This window comes from Rhineura floridana, chromosome 1 (genome assembly GCF_030035675.1).
Source record: "Rhineura floridana isolate rRhiFlo1 chromosome 1, rRhiFlo1.hap2, whole genome shotgun sequence".
NCBI lineage: Eukaryota > Metazoa > Chordata > Lepidosauria > Squamata > Rhineuridae > Rhineura > Rhineura floridana.
In genome coordinates this window covers 510,333-531,223 of record NC_084480.1, presented here as the reverse complement: position 1 = coordinate 531,223, position 20,891 = coordinate 510,333, and the positions used below count along the sequence as shown (strand labels likewise).

General features: G+C 50.9%; 1 protein-coding gene across 2 annotated transcripts; it reads right to left on the bottom strand.

Annotated features, from left to right (window-relative positions):
* Nucleotides 1–1,466: 1,466 nt before the first annotated feature.
* On the bottom strand, nt 1,467–19,779 carry CREB3 (cAMP responsive element binding protein 3). Of its 2 annotated transcripts, XM_061612522.1 has the most exons (12): nt 19,649–19,779; nt 17,386–17,461; nt 16,763–16,900; nt 16,364–16,673; nt 15,816–15,950; nt 15,200–15,315; nt 14,934–15,026; nt 14,625–14,731; nt 14,266–14,334; nt 13,707–13,791; nt 13,286–13,367; nt 1,467–3,510 (listed from the first exon to the last, which is right to left on the bottom strand). In XM_061612522.1, the coding sequence occupies exons 3-12, from the start codon at nt 16,898–16,900 to the stop codon at nt 3,107–3,109; spliced, it is 1,539 nt and encodes a 512-aa protein (XP_061468506.1). In that variant the 5' UTR covers nt 17,386–17,461; nt 19,649–19,779; the 3' UTR covers nt 1,467–3,106. The 2 variants fall into 2 exon arrangements, with proteins under 2 accessions (XP_061468506.1, XP_061468515.1); XM_061612531.1 differs by lacking the exon at nt 15,816–15,950 and having other exon boundaries at nt 19,649–19,776.
* Nucleotides 19,780–20,891: the final 1,112 nt, after the last annotated feature.

The window sequence follows — 20,891 nt, the reverse complement described above, 5'->3', positions numbered from 1 at the left end:
CCTTTCTTGGCTTGTATTTTCTTACAAGTGGTTCCCAAGCAGCCCCCCCCCAATCTAGGCACAGGCCTCCCAGAAGAGGCATCTGGTTGACCCCTTTGTCAGCTGCCAGCCTATGCCCTTTTCAGATCCAGATCTGCCTAGTCCAGCAAGAGGGTGGCCTCCAGAGCAATCCCTGGCCACTCTCTCTCACTGTGTCTGGTGGGAGCAGGAGCTGCAGGAGAGGCGAGGAGGGTTCCTGCCTGCTCCTTCTAGAGGCTGCCAAGGAAGGATCTGCTGCCAGTTGCTCTCCTCAGCCCTGGCGACTCCCAGCAGTGCAATCCCTCCCTGCACATCCACTGAAGGCAGTGGAAGCTGGTCCTCATTTGCAGCTGGAGCACACAAACTCTGGCAAAATAAGTGTCAGTTGGCAGTCAGGCCAGCAAGACATGAATTTAAGGAGCACACTGCTAGCAACAGCAAGACCGACAGTAACGCTTGCTTGGGAGATCCCAGAAGTGGGAAACCAGCCAGGGAAGCCGTTGGCCCAACAGGCAAGTGCCCAATGGAGAATGGAAATTAACAACTGCTTAAATAATTTCAAGGTAAAATTGGTGATATCCTAAAAAAAAATGTAACTTGTCACTAAAATTGGGCTCCTGTCAGAGTTGTAAAAAGTGATTAATGTAAGACTAATCCTGAAGAGGCCCAGGAGATGGTGGCCTAGCCCAGAATTGCCCCAGGAGCTGCTGCCCTGCTCCTCCTCCACGCCCCATGAAGAGGGTCAGCCAGTGGGTATCTAGACTCTGGTTCAAGTGCCATGAAGCTCACTGGGTGCCCTTGGGCCAAACAGTCACTTTCTTAGCATAACCTACCTCACAAGGTTGCTGTAAGGATAAAAAGAGGGAGAAGAAAGCATGCCCCCCTCCTTAGAGGGAGGGAGGAAATATAATCCATGAGAACATCCCTGTTGTTTTGCTCCTGTTAGTACGTAGGGGTGTTAGCCGAGGGGGTGGATAGAGAATGCTAACCCTAGACAAAAGCAGAGTCACTAAAGCATGGAGGTGGCAGAGAACCCTCCCCCCTCAAGAGAGCAAAACAAGAGATCACACAGCATTGCTTCGTGTGGCAGTGGGGGCTCCAGTGGGGGGCTGCTATGGGGGGGGAGTGCCCAGCCAGCACAGGGCGTCACAGATGTCCTCCATTCCTCCGAGGAGGTTTTCCAAAGTTTCCTTCCCTCTCATCTCCCCCCCTCCCCATTTCCCCTCCAGGGTGCCCTTTGAAGCCCAGAAAGTCACTTTTAGGAGCTCAGCCACTCACAAGGGATGCAGAAGAGCTTCCAGGGCCCCCTCTTCCCCCCCCTGGAAATATAATAGGATGAAGAGTGCCCTGTGCAGTTGTTTATTATTGACATCCCACTTCTAGCCCAAAAGATTCCCCCACAAACTTTCAATTATAGAAAACAGATGCAGCAAGACAGATAAAACCGATTAGGGGACAAAGTCAATTTAAACCGTGAGACAGAACAAAATGAACTCCAGCCAGTGGCTACAGACACAGCCCTTTTGAGCACACATCAGGCTGAGGCTGGGCTACAGGACCCCTGTCCCTCCAGATGTTGCTGGACTGCACCTCCCATCACTGCCACCACCGCCTGATCACTGGCCCTGTTGGCTGCTGGGGGCCCAACAGCCTCTGGAAGACCACTGGTGTTTCTTGGCCTCGAGCCAAGGGGGAAAAGGCTGCCTTAACACTCCTCAGGCAACAGATGTGCCTTCAGGCAGGGGCCCCCACAGAAGAGGCCCTTGGCCAGGAGCCTCTGCTGAACCTGTCTGTGTGGGCTTCTCCAGCGGATCTCAGCAGATGGGAGGGGGAGGAGGAGGTACTTCTTTAGATACCCAGAACCAAGACCCCGTTGTGCAGTCAAGAGGTCAAGGCAAGTACACAGAGCTGTGCCGAGAAATGCACTAGTAGCAGGTGTCCCTAGTGGCTCATTTTGGTGCTGCCCAGCAGCAACCTCGTTGCAGCATTCTGACCACCCCCAGCCCCAGGGGCAGCCCCTCGCAGACCAAGGAACCTTTGCCTTCAGCCCCACATTTCACAGTAGCCAGATCCAGTCCAAATCTTTTGCTTTGGTTGAAACTGAGTGGAGGGTCGTAACGGGCCAGCCGGCTGCTTCCTTCCACCTGGGGCACCTGTTCCATCTCAGGGGATCTCGACTCACCCTGGATCAGCTTCTGCCAGGCAGCAAAGGCCTCAGCTCACCTCCTTTGCTGTAAAACAGGAGAAGGCTGGGAGGAGGCCACAGTCAGAAGCCCAGATGTGCCGTCGTGGCCAGCAGGATGAGAGGCACCAACGCCTTCCACAGAGAGGGGAAATGCCTCTCTCCCCCCCTCCGCCAACCCAAGAATCTCCTTGCCTCGATGACCAAATTAAGGAATTAAGAGGGGGGCTGCTTCTGAACATCTCGGAGGTCTAAACAATGCACAGGCATCGTGTGGGGGGAGAGGGATGTTTGGGCAGAAGCTGCAGTTGCTTCTCCAGGGATCTAGACAGACTCCTTGAGGGCTGCACTGCAGTGTGTGGATGGCCTGTGCTAAGGTCATGCATCCTCAGCCGCTTCAAATGGTGGGAGGGGGGAAAGAGGTGGGGGAGGTGCACCCAGGAGAGCTTTTCAAGGGAGATGTGGAAGCAGTTGCCTTGGATCCTGCCTCCCTGCCTGCAAATAATGCCACTCCCATTGTTTGCTGCTGCAAGATCCTTTCAGTGCTAATCCAGGGGTGGGGGCATCACAACAGGAATCAGGCAGAAGAGTAAGCGGTCCCTGTTGCCCCAACACTTCCTTGCAAAGGAGGCCCCAACACCAGCCCTGCCTCCACAGCTCAATTTTGGGCTGGCCAGGATCCAACTCTAAACCTAGGGGTGGAGCTCTCTGCCGGAGCCACCCTCTGACTGCTGTGCTACTGGTGCACCAGGGTACCATAGTCTCGGCACCTAAAGGATGACTGCTTCCTTTCTCTCTCTCTCCCCCCCCCCCGGGACATGCAGCAAGCAGGATGCTTCCTAGTTCGCAATGCAGAGAAAGCAGGTGCCACCCTGTCCAGGCTGTCATGTGCTGCTGGCAAAGACCTTACATCTCATCAGAGTGGCGTGGCTGGATGACCACGCTAGTAGTACAGTCCACGCAGCCACGCTTCTGGTGGACAGAAGCAGGTGGGAGAGGCACCTCCTTCCCTGGGGGCTGGTGCTTGGTTGGCAGTGGAAGGCCCCCCGCCTGCGGAGAAGAGGGGTCGGCAGAGGAGTTGCTGCTGCTGGTGGTGGCAGAAGACAGCTGTGCCTCGGGGGGGCTCCTGTGGCCCTCCAGGGACCGGTTGTGGCTCCTTGCAGGCTCCAGCGCTCCCTTCGGCACCGTCTGCTCCGAGTGTGACAGTGGAGGCCCAGGAGGAACGCTTGTTGTTGCTTCTGTAGGCTGAGGGACGCCGGACACGACCTGGGCAGAGCTGCTCTGGTACTCACGCAGCCTGCGGGACAGCACTGCAAGGGCAAAGGGAGAGGAAGGAGTCCCACGAGAAGGTGACAGGAGGCCCTGACACTGCCCAAGCCTGGTCTGGCACATGCGCGTTGACTCTGCTATTTAATGGGTCTGGCTTGTTCCGTCTCCCCCTCTCTTGTCTGCAGTACCAATTTTGTCCAAGCCTCTATGACACCGATTTTAAATTCACTGCTAAACATTTTACGTACAGCTGACGGCGTACGTTTCATACTGCCCTTTGCCACCATTATCATCTGTCTGGTGGCGTTTGGTGGGAAGAAGGAAGATTTCATCTACATACACAGTGCTGGACTATGTTTGGCTTATAGGTTTGAATTGAATGGTGTGACTGTATACTTAAGTGTGCGTTTTGTGTGAGGTGTATGTTGTGTGTTGTATGTTTGTCTTTGTATATATGCTGTTTTGTATACTTTTGTCTGCGGTCTTAAAGGAGTGGCTGGCAGTCTCCGGGGTGTAAGGGGTGGGTTTTTACTTTTATTATTGTTTAGGATAGGCCTGTCCATTAGGCAGCAGGGATAGGGGCATGTGTAAACCAAGGGGGGGATGGAACAGAGAAGGATGGGGGCCAAGTTATACCAAGATTGGGCGGCAGGCGCTGGACTGATGCTAGGGGCAGACCATGTCAATTTACAGGAACAGGGGATAGATGCGTAATACCCATCCCATGTTCCAGGTCTGCCCAAAACCAGAAGTTAACTGGAGGACGCAGGATTCCTACCGACCTTCAACTGCTGCTGTGTAATGCCAGGTCTGTGACACAAAAAACATCTGTCATCCATGATATTGGATGAGTGCGCAGACCTGGTGTGTATTACGGAGACCTGGTTGGATGAGGCCTCAGCTCCCATCCTTAAGGCCATGTGTCCGCCAGGTTTCCATTCTGCGCAGCTACCGAGGGTAGGAAGGCGGGGAGGGGGAGTGGCAGTCATCTATCGGGAGTCTTTGATTTTCACCAAGCCTCCGCTCCCAAGGACCAAGGTTGTCGATTGCATGTACTGGAGGTTGGGCCCGAAGGGCAGTTTGGGGATCCTGCTTGTGGACCGCCCGCCCCACTGCACGGCAGACTCCCTGACCGAGGTGCTGGAGGTGGTCTCGGATGTATGAACCCTGACCCCAGAACTGTTAGTGTTAGGGGACTTTAACGTGCATGCTGAGACCACTCTCATTGGAGCCCCTCGGGATTTCCTGGAAACCATGGCTTCCTGGGAACTGCACCTTAGTAACACTGAGCCCACCCATGTAGCCGGTCATGCTCTCGACCTTGTATTTGTCCTGGGGGTGGCGGGGAGTGTTCTGAAGTTGGGGGCCATTTCTTTTACCCCCGTGTCATGGTCAGATCACTATCTGGTGAACTTTGACTTCTCGATGCCACACACCCTCCGCAGGGGTAAAGGACCTATTAGAATGGTCCGCCCCAGGCGCCTGATGGATCCGGATGGATTCCTGACTGCGCTGGGGGAATTGGAACCTGCTGAAGGCCGCCCGGTCGAAACCCTGGTGATGGAGTGGAACGAGGGAATCACCAGGGCATTAGACCAGGTGGCTCCGAAACGTCCTCTCCCCCTGAACAGAACTCAGACCGCACCGTGGTACACACCCCGGTTGCGAAGTCTGAGACAGGAGGTGAGACGACTAGAACGCCGGTGGCGGAAATCCCGCTCTGAAGATGTTCGGACACAGGTTAGAGCAGCAATAGCTGCCTACCAGGTGGCAGTAAAGGCAACAAAGAAGGATTTCTTTGCTGCCTCTATTGCATCCGCAAAGTGCTGTCCCAGGAAGCTGTTCCAACTGGTCCGAAGCCTGGTCGGTCCAGTTGCTCAGGAACCCTTGGAGCATTCTAAGGCTTCCTGTGACAAATTGGCAAGGCACTTTGCTGATAAAGTCGAACACCTCGATTCCGTACGCTGTGGATGCAGTAGAGGATCCAGAGTTGACCAGTTGCAATCCGGTTCAGTGGGATCAGTTCCGGCCTCTTCCTTCTGAGGATGTGGACAAGGTACTTTCAACGGTGAAGCCTACCACCTGTCTGATTGATCCTTGCCCATCATGGTTCCTTATGAATTGTAAGGAGAAATTGGGCGAAGGGATCAGGGCGGTGGTAAATGCATCCTTGAAGGAGGGTGTACTGCCACCAGCCCTCAAGGAGGCAATTATAAAACCCATTCTAAAAAAGTCCTCCTTGGATCCCCAAGTCTTGAACAACTTTCGCCCCATTTCGAATTTGCCATTTTTGGGCAAGATCATTGAGCGAGTGGTGGCTAGCCAGTTGTCAGCACACTTGGATGAAACGGATTATTTGGATCCATACCAATCGGGTTTCAGGACTGGACATGGTACTGAAACAGCCTTGGTCGCTCTGGTGGATGATATGAGGAGGGCATTAGACAGGGGGGAATTCACCTTTCTTGTCCTCCTGGATCTCTCAGCGGCTTTTGATACCGTCGACCACGGTATCTTATTAGATCGCCTGGAAGGATTGGGAATAGGAGGCACTGTTTTACAGTGGTTCCGTTCCTTTCTCTCTGACAGGCATCAACAGGTAGCATTGGGAGATGAGGTTTCAGACCCTTGGCCCCTCACTTGTGGAGTGCCACAGGGTTCTATCCTCTCTCCCATGCTATTTAACATCTATATAAAACCGCTGGGAGCTATCATCAGGAGTTTTGGGCTGCAGTGTCACCAATATGCTGATGACACGCAGCTCTATCTCTCTTTTAAATCCTCGCCGGAGTTGGCTGTGGAGACCTTGTCCAAGTGCCTGGAATCCGTGAGTGGGTGGGATGGGAAGGAACAGGCTGAAGCTCAATCCTGATAAGACCGAGGTGCTACTTGTGGGTGACAGGGGAAGGTTGGGTGTTGTTGACCTGAAGCTTAATGGGGTGAGTCTACCCCTGAAGGATCAGTTCCACAGCCTCTGGGTTGTTCTTGATTCCAAGCTGTCCATGGAGGCTCAGATTTCGGCAGTGAGCCGGGCAGCTTGGTATCAACTACACCTCATACGGAGGCTGCAACCCTACCTCCCTATTCATCAGCTCCCACTGGTAGTACATGCCCTGGTCACCTCTCGATTAGACTACTGCAATGTGCTCTACGTGGGGTTACCCTTGAAAACGGTCCGGAAATTACAACTGGTGCAGAATGCGGCGGCTCGTTTGCTTACAAACAGCCGCCGCCGTGATCACATCACGCCAGTGTTAGTTCATCTACACTGGCTTCCAGTTGTTTTCCGGGCCCAATTCAAGGTGTTGGTGTTAACCTTTAAATCCCTATACGGTCTCGGCCCAGTTTACCTGAAGGAGCACCTCCAGTCCCACCAATTAAGCCGCCCGACTAGATCAGCCACGCAGGGCCTTCTCTCAGTCCCACCAACGAAAACAGCTAGGTTGGTGGGGACTAGAGAGAGGGCATTTTCAGTGGCGGCCCCCACTCTCTGGAACTCCCTCCCGTTCGATCTTCGCCATGCCCCTTCCCTGGATACATTTCGCCGAGCCTTAAAAACTTGGCTCTTTGGACAGGCCTTCGGGATCTCCGGGGTGGGCTAATTTTCCTGTGATTGTTTTATAATTGTTTATTGATTGCCCTACATGGTTTTATACTGCTGCATTAGTGTTGACTGCATTGTATTCTGTTTTGTATTATATTGTATTTTATTGAATTTTAATGTGTACGTCGCCTAGAGTGGCTTCGGCCAGATAGGCGACACAAAAATTAAATTTATTATTTATTATTATTATTATTACACTAACATTCAGCTTGTGGGAATCCCACTGAGGCATCTAGTTGGCCATTGTGAGAACTAGATGGGCCTCTGGCCTGACCCAGCTTCAGGGCTCTTCTAACGCACTGCCTTTCCCAAGCTTGGGGAGCCAACATATTGCTGGACTACAACTCCCATCACCCCTGAAGCCAGCATAGCCAATGGTCAGGCATTATGGGAATTGTAGTCCAGCAATACCTAAGGATCTAAACGGTTGTGAAAGGCTGCTCTAAGGGATTTCATCCTCCTGACTACCTCTACAACATCTTCATGTTTGAGGAATCCCCTCTTCTGAAATTAAACGAGGCTACGGTGATGTTCCCCCTCTAGGATGCACAGCTTAACGTGGTGAGGGGGTTTGAGAGTGTTGAAGAAGTTGAGAGCAATGCCGTCAGGAGTCTAGACCAAGAGGCTACACTCCTAGCAGGGGCACCCAAGGCGGAATGGTCAAAGCTGAGACACCAGACTAAGATGCATCCAAACTCAGAGGAAGGCAATGGTAAACCACCTCTGAATACCTCTTACCACAAAAACCCTATGAACAGAGTATCCAAAATGCAACACGAGATAGTGCTGGAAGATGAGACCCCTAGGTCAGAAGGGACTCAATGAGCTACTGGGGAAGAACAAGGAGAAGTACGAGTAGTGCTGTGACTAATGACGCAACTGGGTGAAAGCCGAAAGGAAGCCCGGAGGCTGATGTGCACAGATGCGAAAGGAGAGTCCGGAGTTGTACGATGTACACAATAGGAATATGGGATGTGAGAAGCATGAACCAGGGAAAGTTAGAAATTGTCAAGCAAGAAATCGAACGCATCAACATTATAATACTTGGAATGAGTGAATTAAAATGGATGGGAATGGGACACTTTCAATCAGACAACTACAAAATATTTTATGCAGGAAATGAGAAATTAAGAAGAAATGGGGTTACTTTAATAGCAAGAGGTGATGTAGGAAAAGCAATTAGGAGCTACAACGCAAGGTCTGAGCAAGTGATATCAATGAGATTAAATGGGAAACCTATTAACATAACCATCATCCAAGTCTATGCTTCAACGGCAAATGCAGAAGAAGAGGAATTGGAAAGATTTTACACAGAAGTACAGGAAGAAATTGATCACACACCAAAACAAGATGTTCTGATAATCATGGGGGACTGGAATGCAAAAGTAGGGAACAAATAAGGAATTGTGGGATAATGGGGCTTAGGAGATAGAAGTCAAGCAGGAGGAAGACTTACTGAATTGTGTGAAGCCAATAATTTGTTTCTTGCAAACACATTTTTGAGCAATCAAAGACAACTGTACATGTGGACATCACCAAATGGTCAATATAGGAATCAAATTGATTATATAATTGGTAGCAGAAGATGGAGAAGTGCCATACTTTCTGCAAAAACTAGACCAGAAGCAGACTGCAGTACAGATAATGAACTGGTAATATAAAAAATCAGAGTAAAGCTGAAGAGGAAGAGCAAAGCAATCATAATGCCAAAGTACAATTTAAATAACATTCCAGAAGAATATAAAGATCAAATAAGGAAGAGATTTGAGGCTTTAAACTTAGTTGACATAGAACCAGAAGAACAATGGATTGAAGTCAGAGACATTATCAGGGAAGAATGCAAAAAGACAATACCTCTAGTTAAAAAGAGAGAAAGACCTCAATGCATGACTGAAGAAACTCTTAAAATGGTTAAAGGAGAAGAAAAGCAAAAGGAGATAGAAACACGGTCAGAACCCTAAATTCAACAATACAGCGACTATTACGTAGGGACAAAGAGAACTATTACAATAGTTATTTTATAGAAATAGAAGAGGACAACAAAATAGACAGAACAAGAGCCCTATTCCAAAAGATTACAGAAATGAAAGGGAAATTTAAACGAAGAGTAGGGATGCTGAATAATCAACAGGGGAACACACTGACTGACCGAGATAACATAAAAGATGGAAGCAATACACTGAAGAACTATATAAAAGAGATGCAAGGTTGACAGATGCATTCACGGAGGAACCATATGATGAAGAACCAGGAATCTTAGAATGTGAGGTGAAAGCTGCTCTTAAAATACTTGGGAGAAACAAATCACCAGGAACAGATGGCATACCAACAGAGTCGCTACAAGCTCCTGAGACTGAATCTGTTCAAACTTTGACCAAAATCCAAATATGGAAAACTAAACAATGGCCCACAGACTGGAAGTGTTCAATATACTTCCCAATTCCAAAGAAAGAGGATCCCAGGGAATGCAGTAATTATCAAACTATTGCCTTAATATCCCATGCAAGTAAAGTAGTGCTCAAGATTCTACAACAAAGGCTCTTACCATATATGGAGCGAGAAATGCCAGATGTCCAAGCTGGATTTAGAAAGGGAAGAGTGTAATGAGGAATCAAAGATTGGAGATTTTTAATCTTTGATTCACCTCAGTGAACCAGAGTTTGGACAACCCGCAACAGCAAAGATTCCTGGGAAACAGCCTCTCTGTAACCCCTGAGTACACATCTTGAAAGCCTAAGGGTATAGACTTCCTGACTCCTATGAAAATTTGGGGAACGTTGCCCAAGTAAGAAACAGGCGCTACATTCCAACAAAGGAACAGTTTGCATAAGGTTTATGATAAACTTAACCTTCAGGGGAAGACATGATAATGATTATCTGAAACATCAGGAATTTGTGGCAGGGAGATTGCAGCTATTATCTGGGAATTCACTGGGGAATGGTTTCTGGGAAAAAAACAGATTCCTTGACCAGTACTCCTAAACTCTTTCATTGTTCTTATTTGTCATGTCCACATCTTCCTGGTCAGGTTTACATTGGGGTCAGTTTAGTTAGAACGCGTGTAAGACACGAGGGGTTTGAAGGGGCCAGTGGTTCCTCCTTTGGAGGACTCAACAGCTGCCTTTCTTATCAACGCTCCCCAGCATCTTTGGGACAATTGCAGAGCTTCAGTGCTAAGGATTTAGGTGTGATCTTTCAAATCTAGTGCTGGTTACACGAGGGCGGAGCCTTGGCTCATTGGGCTAGATACCAAAGTCTCTCTCTCAGCCTTAGACTCCCAGCAACTCTCCAGGAAAGGTATACACAACTTCTGGGTGTCTTTCTTTCCTTTTCTCTCTGTATGGGGGAGCTTGATGTGAAAGTGTGTATACGCTTAGTCTCCTTGCTTTAATCTATCCGGTGTTGCTGACTGACTGAATAATAGTTAGAATGCTGCTCATTGTTAATTGCAATTGTAAATTGCCGTATTTTTCCTTGTTTCTTCTCTTAATCAAACCACTCCTTATTTTTCTGTGTGTGTGTCACTGGGTTAAGGGTAGATTTATACACGTTTTAAGGGTGACGTGCGGGTAACTCCAGCAAAAGGTCCTGCTGCACTCGCAATAGGGAAACTTACATTTCTAGTGAGCTATGCTCATGAGGAAGTAAAAAGTCCATTCATTACAAGAGGTATCAGAAATCATATCGCAAACATATGTTGGATAATGGAACGGAGCAAGGAATTTCAGAAGGAAATCACCCAGTGCTTTATAGATTATAGCAAAGCCTTTGATTGCGTAAATCGTGAAAAACTATGGAATGCATTAAAAGAAATGGGGGTGCCACAGCATCTGATTGTCCTGATGCGCAACCTATACTCTGGACAAGAGGCTACTTAAGGACAGAATATGGAGAAACCGATTGGTTCCCCATCGGAAAGGGTGTGAGACAGGGGTGTATTTTATCACCTTATTTATTTAATCTGTACGCAGAACATATCGTACAGAAAGCAGGATTGGACCAAGATGGAGGTGTGAAAATTGGAGGGAGAAACATCAATAATTTAAGATATGCAGACGATACCATACTACTACCAGAAACCAGTAATGATTTGAAGCGAATATTGTTGAAAGTTAAAGAGGAAAGTGCAAAAGCAGGACTACAGCTGAACGTCAGAAAGACCAAAGTAATGACAACAGAAGATTTATATAACTTTAAAGTTGACAATGAGGACATTGAACTTGTCAAGGATTATCAATACCTCGGCACAGTCATTAACCAAAATGGAGACAACAGTCAAGAAATCAGAAGGAGGCTAGGACTGGGGAGGGCAGCTGTGAGAGAACTAGAAAAGGTCCTCAAATGCAAAGATGTACCACTGCACACTAAAGTCAAGATCATTCAGGCCATAGTATTCCTGATCTCTATGTATGGATGTGAAAGTTGGAAAGTGAAAAAAGTGGGTAAGAGAAAAATCAACTCATTTGAAATGTGCTGTTGCAGGAGAGCTTTGCACATACCATGGACTGTGAAACAGACAAATAATTGGGTGTTAAACCAGAACTATCACTAGAAGCTAAAATGATGAAACTGAGGTTATCCTACTTTGGACACATCATGAGGAGACATGATTGACCAGCAAAGACAATAATGCTTGGAAAAACAGAGGGGAGTAGAAAAAGAGGAAAGTCAAACAAGAGATGGATTGATTCCATACAGGAAGCCACAGACCTGAACTTACAAGATCTGAACATGGTGGTTCTTGACAGATGCTCTTGGAGGTCACCGATTCATAGGGCCGCCCTAAGTTGTAATTGTTGTTGTTGTTATGTGCATCCAAGTCGACTACGACTTATGGCAACCCTATGAATCAGTGACCTCCAAGAGCATCTGTCAAGAACCACCCTGTTCAAGATCTTGTAAGTTCAGGTCTGTGGCTTCCTTGATGGAATCAATCCATCTCTTGTTTGGCCTTCCTCTTTTTCTACTCCCTTCTCTTTTTCCCAGCATTATCGTCTTTTCTAGTGAATCATGTCTTCTCATTATGTGTCCAAAGTACAATAACCTCAGCTTCATCATTGTAGTTTCTAGTGAGAGTTCTGGTTTAATTTGTTCTAACACCCAATTATTTTTTTTGCAGTCCATGGTATGCACAAAGCTCTTCTCCAACACCACATTTCAAATGAGTTTCTCCATATTCTGCCCTTACAGAATGTCTTGTGCAGAGTATAGGTTGCGCACCAGGACAATCAGATGCTGTGGCACCCCCATTTCTTTTAAAGCATTCCATAGATTTTCATGATCTACACAGTGAAAGGCTTTGTTGTAATCTATAAAGCACAGGGTGAAATTCCTTGGTTGGTTCCATTATCCAGCGTATGTTTGCGTAATAAGTTGTAACAGACTGGCATATAAAAACACCACCACGCTGGTGTGCTGTCGCTATTCCTGAGCCACAGAGCACGACACTCAATCCCCCAGGTCAGGTCTGAGGTTCTAACTCTTTTCTCCACTGGACCCCAAAGGGGGTGCAGAATCTTCATTTTCTTATATAAATGCTCTAGACCGGTGAAACATGCCTGTTGTTGCAAGACTTCTCAGCTGCTCAGACCAAGGTTTACTCTTCCGTTTCCATCAGCCTCAAGAAGGCCAAACGATGGCTGCTGTGCTGATGGTCAAAAGCCCTTACACTCAAGGGACTTGTGAGCGGTTCTCTTCTATGGGGGAGGGGATCCCAGGGATAGCACAGGGTGATTGTCATCACTCCCACAGGAAACTTTTCCAAAAGTGGCTTTGGTCAGGGTGCTCCTTATACAGGCATACCCTGCTTTAACGTACACAATGGGACTGCAGAGTGTACTTTAAGTGAAAATGTACTTAAAGTGAAGCAATTATCTTCACTTGTACTGCACACAATCACCACTAGATGGCATTGGCGTCATGCCAATAAAGTGTCCGTTATTGCAAAGCACGCGTACTTTATTAAGCTGGGTATGGTGGAGTATGGAGCATGTACTTTATAGCAAGGGTACTTTAAGTGAAACTACTTTAAGCGGGGTATGCCTGTATGTGTGAACAAAATGGGGGCTGTGAGCCAGCCTAACGGTCTCCAGGAAACGCCCTTTTTGCATTTGTTCCATCCTGTAGCTGGCTGTCTTCAGGGAGAGTTGGATCCTCACTCCTGGGGGACGGGTGTGGCTTTTATGACGGCCACCTGTGCAGGCAGGACTCACCTTGCAATTCCTGCTGTTGCTCCAGGCCTCCAAACGGATGGTAGTTGGGCCAGAGGATCAGGCAAAAGGACAAGAGGAAGATCTGGAAGGCGGGGAGGGGGAGAGCAGGGCAGGCATCAGCAAGGGCTACAAAGGCTCCCAAGGCAGGCTACTCATGGACAGCCCAGGAGAGAGCAGCATTGGGGGGTGAGGTGGGGGGGGAAGGGCCTCAGAGAAGCTGCAAGTCCTGGCAACTAGAAGTCAAGAGATGGCCAGCTACACGCAGCAGCCCACTTCCCCTGCCCCACCCCAAGAACGAGGCAAAGTGCCAGGTCTGTGCAGATGGCATCAGTCTACCAGGTTGGGGGAGGGTTGGGTGCAGAGGCCAGGAGCACGTGCAGATAACTGGCCCTGGGGCTGCAGGAGTGTACACGGAACTCACCATGACACAGGTACTGGCTGTGGTGGTCTTGGTGGACGAGCTCTGGACCAAGGCTTGTAGCTTCCACAGCTGCTCAAGCAAAGACCTGCAGCAGAGCCAGAACTCCTTGTCAGCATCCAGTGGCCCAAAAGCCCTCATGCCCATCTACGCCCTCCCTGCAATGGGGAGGACTCTTTGAACCAGGGGAATCTGGCCAAGGTGTTCAGTTCTTCATATACGATGCACTATACAGAGAGATGGATTTCTGTCCTGTGTGACGACCTTGGGAAAATCACCCTCTCCTTCTCAGTCCCCCACCTGTGAAATGGGAGCAACTGTGACCGGCCTCTCTACTAAGTGCTTGGCAACCCAAAAGTGCTACAGAAGGAAGAGGGTCAGAGAAGGAGCAGCCCCTGCTGCCCAACTGCCTTGGGCCTCTGGGGCACAACAGGATGGCCTCCTAAGTGTCAGAGCTCCCCCTGCACCCCCAGAGGAGGTGGTGGTGGCAAGGTCCCAGGAGAGGTCCTCCCTCCCTGCCAGCTGCCAAAGACGCTCGAGGTGTGTGTGGGGGGGGACTCACATGTTCTGTTTCTGCAAGAGCTGCACTTTCTTCTGAAGTTCGTTGTTCTGGGCTGTGCAAACAACCACCCTGCATGGAGCCACAGACAGGAGAGATAAGGGGTCACGGGCCCAGTGACCAGAGACAGAGTCCCAAGTGCAGGAGGCGAAGAGCAATGCCAGAGGACAGGGCAGCATGGCAGCCCCTGGGCAGAGAAGGCACTGGGGAGGGGGGCTGCAGAGAACACACCCCTTGCTCTGCAAAGCCCACTCTTGGTGCTGACAAAACACCCCCCCACCTGGAACTCCTCCCTCCCCTCCCCTCCCTCTGCCATATGCCCCGGGATGCCCAAGAGGCCGCCATCGCCCCTCCTTCCTCACCTGCTCTCCAGGCTGTCGACATAGACCTTTTTCCTCCTCCGACTGTCCAGGGCAGACTGCTTGTTGCGGATCTTCCGGCGGATCCTCTTCAGGACCCGCTCCTCGGCCTGCAGCACAAGCACCCCGGGGGTGAGCCACATGCCTCTCGTGGCTGGTCCAATGCCAATTCAACCAGCCACGTTCCCCCAGAGCCCCTCGCCCACCTGAGGCAGCTTGTGTGGGGTATGTCCCCAGCAGTGGGATGAGCAGTGGACACAATCCCCTCTGCCCGTCGTGTGCGGACGCATGTGCGTTGTTAGAAGCACCCACCTTGGTCAGGGGCAGGTTGGAGGGAATCGAAACCCCCTCTTTCTCCAGAAGCCTCTTCTCCTCATCGGTCAGGAGCAATGGAGGGAAATCAAACTGTAAAAGCCACGGAAGGTACCACGTTCAGAGATGAGGCCGGAGTGGGGTTGGAAGCTGCTTTCACCCTCCCACAGGCAGCATGAGAGGGAAGCAGAGGGACCCCCACAGAGAGCTGCAGCTATCCGAGGGCGGGCGGGGGGGGGGGAGGGAAGCAGAGGGCAGCGTCGTACCTGCAGGTCCCCTCCCGGTGGGGCCGCTGGCTCTTCAATGGACACTGCGACAGGGAGAGTGGAATCCTGATGGTTGCAGCTAGACCCCACCGAGGTCTCCACATCGCCCCACATCTCTGGAAGAGGAAAGGCCTCGCAGTCAGGGCCACGAGGCGGCCAGAGTGCCCGGCCCCAGCCCCATGGGAGACGACCCCCCTCTCCATCCTCAACATACTTTGCCCTGACCACAAGCGGGCCACAGGAACTGTGTCAAGCTCATGGCTTCACACCACCGACAGACATCAGTTGTGAAGCATGTTGCAGGGAAAGGGCTCCCCGTTGGGCAATGCTCCTCCTGGCCTTAAATGCAACCCTCAATGGACACACCGTCAACACTGCTTTGGGAATGGTCAGCGGAGTGGATTTATGCACAGAGTTGCCATCACAGTCTGTTATTTTTTTGCATTTCATTTCCCTGTGACATCATCATATATATCTCCCCCCCCAAAATGTGCCTCTCTTGTATACCTGCCAAACTGAGGGGGGCACCTTTGTGCATGTGAGGAAGCAGACACAACTGGTTCACAGAAGGTTCTGCCATAAGAAGCATGTGTAGATAATGAACTCACGTTCCCACCTTCTACTAGCTGTGATGGCTGTTGCTCTGCCTCCAATGACTCTGAATACCAGTGGCTGGGAATTGCAAGTGGGGAGTGCGCTGCTGTTGCGCTCAGCTCCTGTCTGTGGCTTCCCATGGGCACCTGGTTGGCCACTGTGGGAACAGACGGCGCCCTTGGGTTTGATCCAGCAGCTCTTCTTGCAAGAGGCCCTTTCGGAACTCTTCACAGACTATTTAGACTTTTACAATCCCAAATACTTTGGGGTCACCTGCAAACGTAGCCACCTCCCTGCTCACCCCAAAGGACAGGCCAAATACAGATTCTTGGGGGATCCTGCTTCTTCTTCCCTCCACTGGGAGAACCAACCATTTATTCCCGATCTCTCCTTCTGCCCTTCAAGCTTTTACTTATCCTGTGACTCAAGAGACCTTGGCGAGGCACACACATCCACACCCACTGCAGCAAGCACAGAGAAAGCTCAACAAAAGGGCTGCCAGCCCTGGCTCTACTCAGCCCTCCCCAGGAAAATGCTGCCCTGGTCCCATGGAAAGTCCAGAACACTCACCCAGGTCAATTGCAACGTCCCCCTCGCCCATCTCCGAGAAGCCCCCACTCTCCAGTGTGGCACCTTTGGGAGGCCCCGGCAGTGCCAGGTGCAAGGAATAATTATGATCTGACTGGATGGTTTCAGAGCTGGGGGGGCTGCAGGCGATGGACCCCTCCCAACTGCTGGGGCTGCAGGAGAAGAGCAGTTCGTCGGCAAGGCTGCTGCTGCTGCTGTAGGGAGGGGAGGGCTCCAGTGCGCCACTCGACTCTCCCACGAAGGGACTCAGGAGGCATCTCAGAAAGTGATCCACCTCCTCCTCCCCCAGGACCTGCAGAGAGAGAAGCTGATGAAGCAGGCAAGAGGGACAAACCAAGGGCAGCACCAACCCCTGCCTGCCCCAGGTGGCCAGGCACTCACCTCAGCCTCCGGCAGGCCCCAGTCTTCTGTCACGGAGTCTCCCTCCCCCAGGAGACCTCCGGTGGGCCCCTCGTCCTTCAGGAGGAAGTCCAGCAGGTCCTCTTCCGCCAGAGCAGCCATTTCCTCTGGCCACAGCATCTGCAGCAACAGCACGTGAAGGTCACACACCAGGGCCCCGAGTCCACAGAGGCCAGACCACTTCCACAAATTCCTCCCTGGATGACCCACACCGGGGGGGGGGGGAGATGCTGCTGCTGACTGTATTAGAGAAGCGTGATACAGGACAAAGCAAAAACGTGGGGGGAAGAGAAGTAGCCAGAGGACTGGGTGTGTGTGTCTTGCATCACATTCTCTCTCCCCTTCTCTGCCACCCAAATGGCCCCTGGAAGAACTACGGATGGGCTGCAGGGTGCATTTATCCTGCTCTGGGAGCTCCTTATAATGGTGGAACTCATGCAAGAAGCTCAGGGCGTCCAGAGAAAAGGGGAGCTCCCATTTTGCTTTTTCTGACAGAGGCCAATAACTAAACAACACGGAAGAAAGATGGCTCTCTTCATATCGCACCAAAGCAGCAGGCTCCTTGCTCTAGAAGGGGCCTTTTGGCTCCTCCGCACCCCTCTTACCTGCCCTCAGTGAGAAGCTCCCAGAACTGGAGGAGATGTTCACCACTGAGCCCCAGGACTGTTGCTGGATCTCACCCTGTGTGACAAAATGCAAATTGTCATTCTCTTCAGAAGGCCAAGCAGGCGCACAGACTGCCTTATACAGAGTCAGACCACTGGTCCATCTAGCTCAATACTGTCCACTCTGACTGGCAGCAACTCCCACGTTTCAGACAGAGGTCAGTCCCTGGCCTGGCTGGAGATGGCAGGGACTGAACCCGTGATCTCTTGCATGCACGAGGGATGCTCTCCCAATGAGCTACAGTCCTTCTCCGGTGATCAGGGGGTTGGAACAGCTACAACATTTTAGCCTTTTAGTTTAGAAGAAAAAGGAAAAGAACAAGAGACGCGACAGAGGTGTATAAACTTATGAATAACGCGGAGACAGTGGATAGAGAACCCACAGTACTGGAACCTAACGGGACCAGCCACAGAAGCTGAACGTTGGAAGACTGAAGACAGACAAAAGGAAATACTTCTTCATAGAGATTGTGGCTACATCACAAGATGTAGTTATGGCCACTAACTTAGGGTGGGTTTAAAGCCATGGAGAAAAGGGCTATCAGTGGCTACTAGACATGATGGCAAGATGGTTGGGTTTTATTATTATTGGTTGAGATTTTAATATTTTAATGTAACTATACGTTTTAATTTTGTATGTCGCCCAGAGTGGCTGAATTGCCAGTCAGATGGGTGACTAATAAATTTAACAGATAGATAGATAGATAAATAAACAAATATGGAACCTTAGTCCAGCAAGAGAGGCAGTGGCTCTCCACAGTTCCAGGTGGGACTCCCTCCCAGCCTACCTGGAGATGCTTCTGGGGGTTAAATCTGGGACTTCCTGCGTGCAAAGCAGACACTCTCAGATTGTGCCAAGGCTCTTCCTTGATGAGCTGAGACCCAAAAGATCATAAGAGCAGTCCTCTGGTTCAGGCCAACCGGGGCCCATCTATTCCTGAGCGTCCTGTTTCTCACAATCTCACTCGATGGATCATCACCTTGTGGTGGTGAGTGGGCTTGCGTGTTCCAATGAACCCTATGAGTGATGCCTGTACTCCCAGCAGGGTCACCCATGGCAGTCAGGTCAAGGAACCAGACAAAGAACGATCCAAGAAAGTCCTCAACGGCAGAACAGGTGGAGGATAACAATGTGTATGTTACCACACCTGTGAAGGCGGGTGAAGGCTGCAGCAGATAAAAGACTTCCAATCAGCGTGGTATCCATGCCATTGAATCAAAGCCTTTTTCTGTTAAGATTGTGTGTTGATCGTTGTGCGCCCATCTCCCCACATAAAACAAATTCACACACAGGCATCTTCCAACCAAATTATCTTGGAAGACAATCTTACTTGGTCACGAGCGATCGCCAGTGAGTGGGTGAGTTTCTTACAATGGCCAACTGGTTGCCATGGGACGCCACAAGCAGGACTGAGCGCAAGAGCACTAGAGCACTCTCCACCCCCACAGTCTATTCAGAAGCATGCCGTCTCCAGCCCTGGAGCCAGAGCACAGCCATCCCGGCTCGTGCCCATAGCTAGCCTTGTCCACCACTATTTGCCTAAACCTCTTTTAAAGCCATCCACGTCGGTAGACGTCACTGTTTCTTGTAGGGACACATTCCACAGTTCAACTTCGTGATGTGTGAAGAGGAGCCTTCATTTGCCCGGGCTGACTCTTCCAGCATTCAGCTTCACCGGGTGCCCGAGTTCCAGCGTTACCCATCCAGCCCAGCGCTCCTTTCCCAAGAGCAGGCCTCCACAGGCGATGCCCTGCCCTGGGGGCCGTCTCCACCCTGCCGTTCTCTGGGGCACCGTCTAGCCGCCCTTTAAAGTCACCGTCCGCACCGGGCCTTGCCGTGGCAAGGAGTCCCATGGACTACAACCGCCCCACCCCGCCCGGCATCCGAGCCAACTTCCTTCCGGCTGTTCTGAGCCTGCCGCACACCGAGGTCTCTGCGACAAAACAGATGACTCCGGCCACGCCAAAGGGAGTCAAGAGCTCCGCAGCAGCAGCAAAGAGTGCCCGGAGAATGTCGCGGGCAAACCACGGGGGCAGCGGGCGACTGAGCGTGCGTGGAGGGCGGGCGGCGAGGGGCCCAGGCATCTCAAGGGGGAGGGGCAGGACGCCTGGGTCCCCTAGAGAGAAGAGGCGGGAGAATAGCAGGACTCTTGGGTCCTCAGGGGTGGGGGGAAGAGGCCACACCACCGACTTGCTGGCTTACCTGCTTACCAACCCACCGCGGGTCCTGTACAGCTCGTCTCGGCTGCGGCTCTTGTATCTGCTTCCAACACAGCAAAGTTGACGTCACCCAGGTTCAGGAACTTCCAAAGGCCCGCCTTCCCTGAACACTGATTCGTGCAGTCGAGAGAGATCGGCGCCACACTGGTCAGAGGGAGCTTCACTCGCTAACGGGAAATCCCCTCTAGCGAGGCGGGCTTGTGCTGTTCCTGACGTCAGAGAGGGGCGGGCACAGGCGGAGGCTTCTCCTTTTCCCTCCCGCTCCTCCACGACGCTGAAGTTGGTTCCTAGTTCCCAGTTCCCAGTTCCTTATTTGTGTGAAATTTCAATCACTAACAAAGAAGAAAAGTTGACAGCTACAGCAACGTCAGTCCAAATTTAACATGTCCCTGAACCCCAAAATAAATAATGGGGTACCTTGTATGATATATTGCTGTAATCAGGAGACTCTCCCTGTCAAGACTGACAATAACTTTATACAATCAAAATCATCAGGATTCTGATATTATCATAAATACATAATGATGTCATAAAATCATGAAAAATAAGTAACTGGGGGTACACGCCCCCAAATCTGCTCTGGGCCAGGACAAATCATATATCCCAGGAAAGGGGAGGGTGTTCCCTACGAGATGCCACTGCGTCCCGCCCGGCCCAGAGCTTCTGCTGGGCGCAGGGCACTCACGAGGGCATCTATGCAAAATCGAACTGGACAAAAACATGCAAAAAAAATAAGTAACTGGGGGTACACGCCCCCAAATCTGCTCTGGGCCAGGACAAATCATATACCCCAGGAAAGGGGAGGGTGTCCCCTACGAGATGCCACTGCGTCCCACCTGGCCCAGAGCTTCTGCTGGGTGCAGGGCACATGGGAGGGCATCTATGCGAAATCGAACTGGACAAAAACATGCAGAAAAAAATAAGTAACTGGGGGTGCACGCCCCCAAATCTGCTCTGGGCCAGGACAAATCATATATCCCAGGAAAGGGGAGGGTGTCCCCTATGACATGCCACTGCGTCCCGCCCGGCCCAGAGCTTCTGCTGGGAGCAGGGCACATGGGAGGGTATCTATGCGAAATCGAACTGGACAAAAACACGCAGAAAAAAATAAGTAACTGGGGGTACACGCCCCCAAATTTGCTCTGGGTCAGGACAAATCATATACCCCAGGAAAGGGGAGGGTGTCCCCTACGAGATGCCACTGCGTCCCGCCCGGCCCAGAGCTT